The sequence below is a fragment of the Dendronephthya gigantea genome, unplaced genomic scaffold, assembly GCF_004324835.1.
Source record: "Dendronephthya gigantea isolate DGI-Jeju-01 unplaced genomic scaffold, DenGig_1.0 000034F, whole genome shotgun sequence".
NCBI lineage: Eukaryota > Metazoa > Cnidaria > Anthozoa > Malacalcyonacea > Nephtheidae > Dendronephthya > Dendronephthya gigantea.
The window spans coordinates 2,078,851-2,086,964 of record NW_021163044.1 but is presented as its reverse complement, the minus strand read 5'-3'; the positions used below and the strand labels follow the sequence as shown (position 1 = coordinate 2,086,964).

Below are 8,114 nucleotides of genomic sequence, written 5' to 3'. Positions count from 1 at the left end.
AAATTGGATACAACTGAATTGGATCGTGTGAACAGATCTTAAGAATGAATATAACAACAGAACCGCAACTGTAGTTATGTAAACTGAAGTGTTTTTCTCAAATTTTTTCTTAATCCACAAATCTAAATCATGTTATACCTACAAGAATTACCTTTTAACACAACTTTGATTGATTTTTCATCTGTTACATTGACGTGACTTTGGGCGACGCATTTATAAGTCCCACTGTCTTTTTCACGGACATTAATAATGGTGAGCAAATTTTGTTTGAGTTGGAAGTCGCCAATTCGTATATCGTCTTTATACCAAGCAACATTTGGTGATGGGTTTCCATTTTCTCCGCTGCAGATACATCTGACATTGTCTCCTGCATTTACGATAATTGAACTGGAACAGTTTAGATTCACGGTTGGTTTTTCTGAAATGCAGTGAGATCGTTAGCTCAAGTGGGTTAAAATAGACGAAAAGTCTAAGAACGAAAGCAAAATTCAATGCAATTCTGCGATAGAATATGAATGTTATATAAATTATATATGAATGTAGTTAATGTACGTGTACTGGAAAGAACAGGCATATTTGGTATTGGAAACCGAAACTGTCACTCACAGTGGTATTCTGTGAGCCTAACATGCATGCTTCTAGGCCCGGAGCCACGGGGGGGGGGGGGTTTAAGGGAGTGTCACACACCCCCAAAAAGTTTATTCTGAGGCTCAGTCGGTAAAATTGCTATTTTAGTCGGCAGACAAAAATATTTTTGACACTATGGAGTATAGACCGATCCAATATAAACTTGACAAAGTTTCATCCGGAGTACAGTCGGTACAAGCCCGTCGATCAGTCGGTTTAGATGGCCTTACACTCCCCCCCTGTAAAATATCCTGAGGACGGCCCTGCATGCTTCTACGTGTGTCTGACACGAGCCTAACATGCTCCTCCGTCCATAAAAACCTTTTATTGCCCAAAAGTGAGATGAAATGAATTCCGGCGTGCGAATCTTGTTTTACAAATTATAGGGAAACTTGCCTGCGATATAAACGACAACGTTAGATACAGCATCGCGACTGGGTGTTAGGACAAACTGGTATGTTCCGTCGTAAGTGACATCGATATTCTTCAGGATCAAGGTGGTGGGCGTTTCAATCTCAAAATCGTGCAAGCTACTCGCAGATTTCGTAACGCTCGTACCATTCCCCACTATAGTTGCCAGCGTTTCCAACTTTTTCGTTTTACTGCTGATGAAGGACCAACTCCGAAAATTCAATTTAGATATATCAGCTTTATACGGCCAGGTAATCTTTGCAGTTGATCCATTTGTAAATACCAAAGTGCTACCAGCTGAAGGGGCTTGTAGTTGCCCTAAAAAGCAGAATATATTTATGATTTTGCTTGCAGACGAGGCTATATCTGTTTTAAACATTGAGAATCGAGTCGTTAATTTCGGTGGCAAACAAGGTCAATATTTGCAGCAACAAAATCATGACCCATGCCAGTTTTGGACAACACCAGAAAACTCATACCTTCGCCAGGCAACCACAGAAAGCTGACACCAAAAATAGTGAGAAAGAGAAAGCCAGCCATTTATACCAAATTCTTCTGCCAAGCAACGGTTCTTCGTTGGATGGAAAAAATATACATGTAATTTTATTCTGCAGTCATTCGATAAGTAAAGTTCACAAAGTGTTGAACTTTTGCGTGCCAATTTGCACGCATAATAACTGCCTTTTAAGTGAAAGTTAAAAAGACCAAGCTTTATGGTATTGCGATCAACCTTGCAAGTAATTCATCCGCCGGTAGCAATTGTATATATAGGCTATAGTAGTTATTTGCGTCTTCAGGCTAAATTATCCAAGTAGCAGGACCTTGAATTAAAACCTAGGAACTTCGAGTATGCTGTAATTCATCTCAATCTTTCTCGGATTTCATTGACTGATATAGAATATTCTGTCTGTTATGTCTATGGAAAATAATACTTCCTTGTCGTTGGTCATGTAGAACGGACGTATGTATGATCGATTGTTTTCATGAAAGAACCGGACTTGACATTATTTGTCACTAATATACTCTATAGACATAACCCATTATAATGATGTAAGAAAAGGATAAAATATACCACCTACTATGTTACCACGCTGCTGTGAATTTACAAACAGATACTTATATTTTCATTCGAATTTCCGTTGTGATAAAAATACATAAATATCCCCACAGGCAATCTATCATATGGCATATATATACCTGTTTATAAGGTGGTACTTCGTTTAAGAAGGCATCGACACAGTTGGCACGCTAACATGATAAATTATATTTTTAGGACTGACCAGGAAAATCACTGGTTTTGTCGGCTACGAAATTCGCACTTTGGTGTAACTCGATATACGCAATTTCCTATCTACGTGACCCAAGAAATCAACAATGAAGAGAAATTTGAATTTTTAATATGTACGAGGATCATACGACGGGATTCGCAATGTTTGAAAAGTGCCAATTTCACGATTATCTCGGATAAAGATTAATCATGAAATGTTCTGTTTTATGAATGCATTTCCAAATATGCATTCAAATTACAATGAAAAGCCAGCGATAAATTTATGTCATTTGCACGCCATCTGCACATCAGTCAAAATAAATCGCAACAGGAAAACAAAAATTGTTATACAACATTTCACAATCATGATCATTACGTGATTTTTATATTTAATGTACACTTTCATTTCAAGTGGTAAGGTATCGTACAATGGCGAGTTCAATCTGGGATTAATATTACTAGTGGTGTTAAAAAATTTTCCCAAAATTAAACGAGCCTTCAGCCGGGTAAGAGATTGACTGCAGGCAACTACTACAAGATCTCTTCATTTATAAATCTTGATATAACACAGGGATTTCGTGAAATCAAAGATACAACGCATCTCTCTAAATAACATCCTTCGTACTGTCAGTGAACAATGTTCAGCAATGCACAGCACATATCATGATACTGCATGGTTGACCGTGTCTAAAAAGTTTGTCTTATGATCTGCAGGATTTGCTCTGGCTTCGTAATTACAGATGGTCACCTCGTGCCGTCGAGCCTTGGAAATCCAAGAAATATAGGGTTGGTGATTGTTCCGAGAAATTGACCGAAAATATAGCTGTGACCCTAATTTATTTGTCCTGTGGGGTACACAATGGTTACACACTTGTGCTCAATGAATTGGAAACTGTTGTTAGCTGTGGCATTGATAAATTTTGCATTAGAATGGAAAATGCTGAAAATGTTTCACACAAAACCAGGAGAGACAATAGTAATACCTCTTGAAATTCTCCTCTAAGCCCAATGTATGTAACTTTGGTTGTCTCTGCTCCGAAATTACTTGGAAAATATATTGATAAACATTGCACACTGGAAAATCGTGGCACTCTATGACAAAAAATACAATCTCATGTCAGTCACGTACATGTCAACCCAAATCAAATTTGCATTTTGCACAATTGTCTCATGTGAAAGATCCACATGCAACTTCAATATATTTAAGTACAAGTACTCACTTTGTATTGTACTCCACTGTGCCATTCACGTCTTCTACTAGTTCAAACACTTGATCCGGCTCAATTTCTGTCTCATCAAATGTCATATGTGGTTTGTTTTTGAAACTGAAAACATGTCAGTTGGCTTTGTTTCAGTTTTAACCAACGCCTTGCTCAATCAACACTGAATATTTAATATTGCTAGGCTATGTAAATACAAAACTGATGTACCATGTAACACTTACAGTTTCATAACTCTAGGATGAAAATCACCTTCCCCACCGACTATAATAACCCCCTTTAATTTCACATTACCAGTGAACCTAAAGCAGGGTTAACCATTAATACATCTATGTGATATGATTCTATATTTACATGGTAATATATTATTACTTAATTTTATTGCCCCTTGTCTTATTGCCACAGAACTTCAGCAAAATAACAGCTTATATTGTCGAGTTCTACATACGGTATATTAAATAGCAGCTCCTGGTCCACGTCACTTTCAACAAACTATAGGCATAAATGAAACTCATAATTAATATATCAAAATAACCTAACTCAGTATCCTGACATAAAGGCAAAAGCAGCCTCTGTTGCTTGTTGAAATTATTTTTACATGTCTAAACCTGCCACAAATCTACATCATACGGTCAAATTTGCCTGGAATAGTGAATTATTGTGAGCTGAATTTAATATTCTATATTCATAATCTTATATATTCAGACTATTTGAAACCTTGTTAGAATCGAGCCTTTCTTCCCATGGTTTAAAGACAGATTTACCAGAGCCTTCTTCAGCTTCGTTCAGAACTTCAAGGTGGGTGAAATCTATTTTTTTATACAATGAATACTCAAATCCTTTTTCTTCCCCGATACCATGAGTGTGGTCATGTTCACATCGACCATGTCCACAACCTGCCATCTTGGATGGCATATTCAATACTTCATGTTACGTTTCACATTATGTCATTATGTATATTACGTTTCACATAATATGGAAAGGGAACAATTTTTTCCTAAAAGAACATATTATATATTAAGTGAGTCATGAGTGGACCATTTTCTCATAAAGTCCTTTTCTGAGAAGCCGTTCTTTCATGAAAGGATGGCTATAAGACTATATTTATTCAAACAAGTGTTCATTTTTTCGACAATCCCACAAAAAAGGCTTGTGTGATCATATTGTTTTTAATTCAATAAAAAAGTAGGCACAACAATAAAATTATGATTATATTAAAACACAATACTATCAGGAACCATCATATCATATGCATGTCACAAATGTACAGTAACATTTATTCCCAAATAACCTTGAACATGGAGTTCAGTAAAATAAAATTCAGAGAGAACGTTTAACATTTTGGTCATTGACATTGTTTTTTAATGTTTAGCAATAATATTAATCTAAATTTAATGTATAGCATACTTTTTATTAGCTTGAATTTATAAACAATTCATTATAGTATGTTAATACATAATAATAATAAATTGTACTATTATGCTAAATCCTACTTTTCATTTTTAGGCCAGTTTCAGTTGGAGACATTTCTAGCGCGGGAAATCTCATCCTCTGATAAACACGGTAAAACTTTCAGTAGTTCATCCACACCTTCCTCGACACTTATCGTCGATTGATAACCAAGACGCCTTATCTTCTCATAGGAAACCTCATAGTTCCTCTTGTCTTTATCCTGGCCGTTCGATGACTTCGTAATCTTGCAGTTTTTCACGCGAGTTTGAATGACATGAGCGACGTCAATTTTCGACATGTTCATGCATTCGTCACCGACATTAAAGACATCGTTTCTCATTCGTTTAAAGTTCTTCAAAGCGAAAAGAAAAGCTCGAGCAGCGTCTTTAACGTGCAAAAAAGTGCGACGGAAATGCCCTTCGTAAACATCAAAATGCTTCAACGTCAGGGCTTTGTTTGTAAGATCGTTTACAAGCAGGTCCAAGCGTAGTCGTGGGGCAACGCCAAAACACGGTTGCAAGACGTAAACAAACGGCTCCAGCCTGTAAAGCCACACTCTCGCCACTCGCTTTAGTGCTTCCATACAAGGTGAGCGGACTGATTGGCGTGTCTTCGGTGCAGAGACCATCGACAACAGCACCATAACAGGATCCAGTAGATGCATAGATCAGCTTCTGATCTGTCTCCATGAGCTCCACGACGTTTCTTGTGCCTTGCTCGTTGACCTGCTTTGCCAGCTCCGGAGAGCGCTCACATGCCGGGTATCCCACAATAGCGGCGAGATGAACGACCGCGTCACACTTTTGTATGTTCTTCTTGAGATGAGCCCGGTCCAATACATCCCCACGAACAATCCTGAGGTGCGGATTGTCGGCTAAATGCAGCAGCGAGCTGGCTCCCCACCGGAACGAGTCGTACACGGTGACGTGATACCCGCTACCTAGCAACAGTGGGACCAACGTGCTGCCTAGGTAGCCTGCACCGCCCGTCACTAAGACATGTTCCCAATGGGATATGCCATTGGTGCCCGCGTTGTCGCAATGACTGTGGTAGCCATTTGTAAAGCCTGTTTCACTGCCCCTTGTATGCTGAAAACCTTCCATCTTTCTAAAATAAAACAAAGAATGATTTAGTATTGGGAATTTTAGTGAAATAGGAGTGTAGAATAGGCAATTTTGGATAGATTTGGATTAAGCAGGATGAAAGAACAGGATATAACGGAAAGAGTAGGATATTATTATAGGAGTCAGAAGTAAATAGAAACGAAATTAAGAGGATATAATACTGACTTAAACTTCGACCCTTGGCGTCGGAAATCGCGAACTTCAGTTGAACTTCTAGACGTAGAAAGTACACAGTAGGTATAATATTATTGTGTACAGATCGCTAAGGTTTGAGATCTTTTATTTAAATCCCTTAAGGTATTAAAAGTAGATATTTAACTTACAATTGTATACTCACTCCGACTACGATACAAATGATTCTAGATGTCTGAATACGATAAATGAATATTTGATGACATAATAAAAGGAAGCCTCGCTTGAATATACATATAGCGTGGGCAAATATGAAAATAGTAAGGAATTGGCCGAAATTCGGTGTGAAATTGACAGAAAAACATCTGTCTCGTTGTCCTACATATCAAACACCCCGCTTTCACGGTAAAAGTTACGCGTAAAGGTTTAAAACCTTTAAGTTGTTCTACAATTAATTAACGTTTGAATGAAATATTTTTAACAAAAAACGCAACAGTGGAAATCTGTCCTTAAGGCCGACACAGACCGGACGCGATGCGGCAACGCGACGCGAATTTTGAGTTTTCAGAAGCATATAAATTAAATTCTGGAAGTAAAATTTGAAAATTATGGACGACAGAGGAGTCAAAATGTTTTATTGTTATGTAATCTACAAGAATATTATGATAGTTTAAAATTTATTTGATTTTGAAAAATTAAAACGTTGAAAATTCGCGCCGCGTTGCCAATTCGCGTCCGGTCTGTGTCGACCTTTAGACTCACACACGAACCTCGAGGAACATTGCTCGAGAAGATTCTTGTCTTCAATTCTTATAAATGGAATGGGCTGATGTTATCCTAAATTCAGTGCGTACAAACTATGGACAAATAATAAAGTAACATCACTCGAATACCGAAGTAGCCTGCAGTCCGTACGGGGGCGATATATAGAAATCGCCTGTGATGATCTCGATAATGAGAGGAGTAACTGGAGTGTATATTACTTAGATCACGCGCATGGACGCATGGACATAACTTTAAAAAAAGCTAAGTGATGTTGCTAATAATACTTTAGGTTAGTAAAGTTGAAACCTAAAGTTATAAACCAAGTGATAATGAAGGCCAACAGAGGCCACAGGTAGGGACGTATCTTTAAGAAAAGCTAAAGATGCTGGCTGTTATTACTTTAGGTTAGTAAAGTTGAAACCAAAAGTTATAAACTAAGTGATTTAGATATTCTATCTTATCATTATGTATATAACTGTTGCGTTAATGTTTGTGATGTAAATGTCACGTGCTGTGCAATGTTATGTGCTGTAAATGCCATGTGCTGTGGAATGTTAGGTGTCGTCCAATCTATGGACCTATGGTCCAATGTCAAAAGTTAATACGAAATAAGATTGAACATTATGTTGAAGGAATTAATTAGGTATATAAAAATTGATGTAAACTGGGTGTAGCAGTTAGTGTTGGCTATAGATTGAAAAGGATAAAGGTTGTAATATTGATTGTATAATAAAGTTGTTAAAAAATGTCACTGAAGTGTGAACCAGCAGAGGACAGAAGTCCTCAACATTTAGTTCATTCATATAACAGATACGAAGAGCAAAATTTATTCTTGCCATACCTGCGTAATTCAAAATCTGCTATTTCTGAGAGTTTAGCTAAAATTAGTTATTAATAACTATAGCAAAAATATTTCAAAATATTCCTACTTTGCTTCGCAGCGATAGATTCAATGCTTCAGAGTCTTTCTCCCAGCAAGATGCATGTGTCAACGAACTCGATAAAAATGCTCTCTTAACAGCATGGGTTTTAGTTTCCACCAGCAACTTAACTTAATTCGTCTTTATCTAGAAGTTTTCTAGACTTTGTTTAATTAAGTAACTCAGCGTCAGCTAC

General features: G+C 37.3%; 2 protein-coding genes and 1 long non-coding RNA gene across 3 annotated transcripts; all 3 read right to left on the bottom strand.

The window, feature by feature from the left end:
- Positions 1-1,029: 1,029 nt before the first annotated feature.
- LOC114525542 lies at positions 1,030-2,303 on the bottom strand. Its single transcript, XR_003687208.1, has 3 exons — positions 2,236-2,303; positions 1,518-1,609; positions 1,030-1,356 (listed from the first exon to the last, which is right to left on the bottom strand). It is a non-coding gene; the product is annotated as an uncharacterized LOC114525542 (long non-coding RNA).
- Positions 2,304-2,686: 383 nt separating this feature from the next.
- Positions 2,687-4,429, bottom strand: LOC114525416 (PITH domain-containing protein 1-like). Its single transcript, XM_028546748.1, has 6 exons — positions 4,243-4,429; positions 3,974-4,017; positions 3,750-3,827; positions 3,526-3,630; positions 3,289-3,397; positions 2,687-3,068 (listed from the first exon to the last, which is right to left on the bottom strand). Exons 1-6 carry the CDS (start codon positions 4,426-4,428, stop codon positions 2,967-2,969), a joined length of 624 nt encoding a protein of 207 aa, XP_028402549.1. The 5' UTR covers position 4,429; the 3' UTR covers positions 2,687-2,966.
- A 305-nt stretch (positions 4,430-4,734) lies between these two features.
- On the bottom strand, positions 4,735-6,448 carry LOC114525559 (dTDP-glucose 4,6-dehydratase-like). Its single transcript, XM_028546942.1, is given in 3 exon segments — positions 4,735-5,485; positions 5,487-6,084; positions 6,425-6,448. Coding segments are annotated over 2 exon segments (1,041 nt in total). The 5' UTR covers positions 6,081-6,084; positions 6,425-6,448; the 3' UTR covers positions 4,735-5,038.
- Between the last annotated feature and the right edge of the window lie 1,666 nt (positions 6,449-8,114).

Bases quoted from the DNA above. Each gene is read 5' to 3' on its own strand.
- LOC114525416 (XM_028546748.1), bottom strand. From the start codon at position 4,428: ATGGCAGGTTGTGGACATGGTCGATGTGAACATGACCACACTCATGGT. The intron at 3,828-3,973 runs GTATGTAGAACT...ACCCTGCTTTAG, and splicing joins GAGCTGCTATTTAATATACC to GTTCACTGGTAATGTGAAAT. The intron at 3,398-3,525 runs GTGAGTACTTGT...TTTTTGTCATAG, and splicing joins ACAGTGGAGTACAATACAAA to AGTGCCACGATTTTCCAGTG.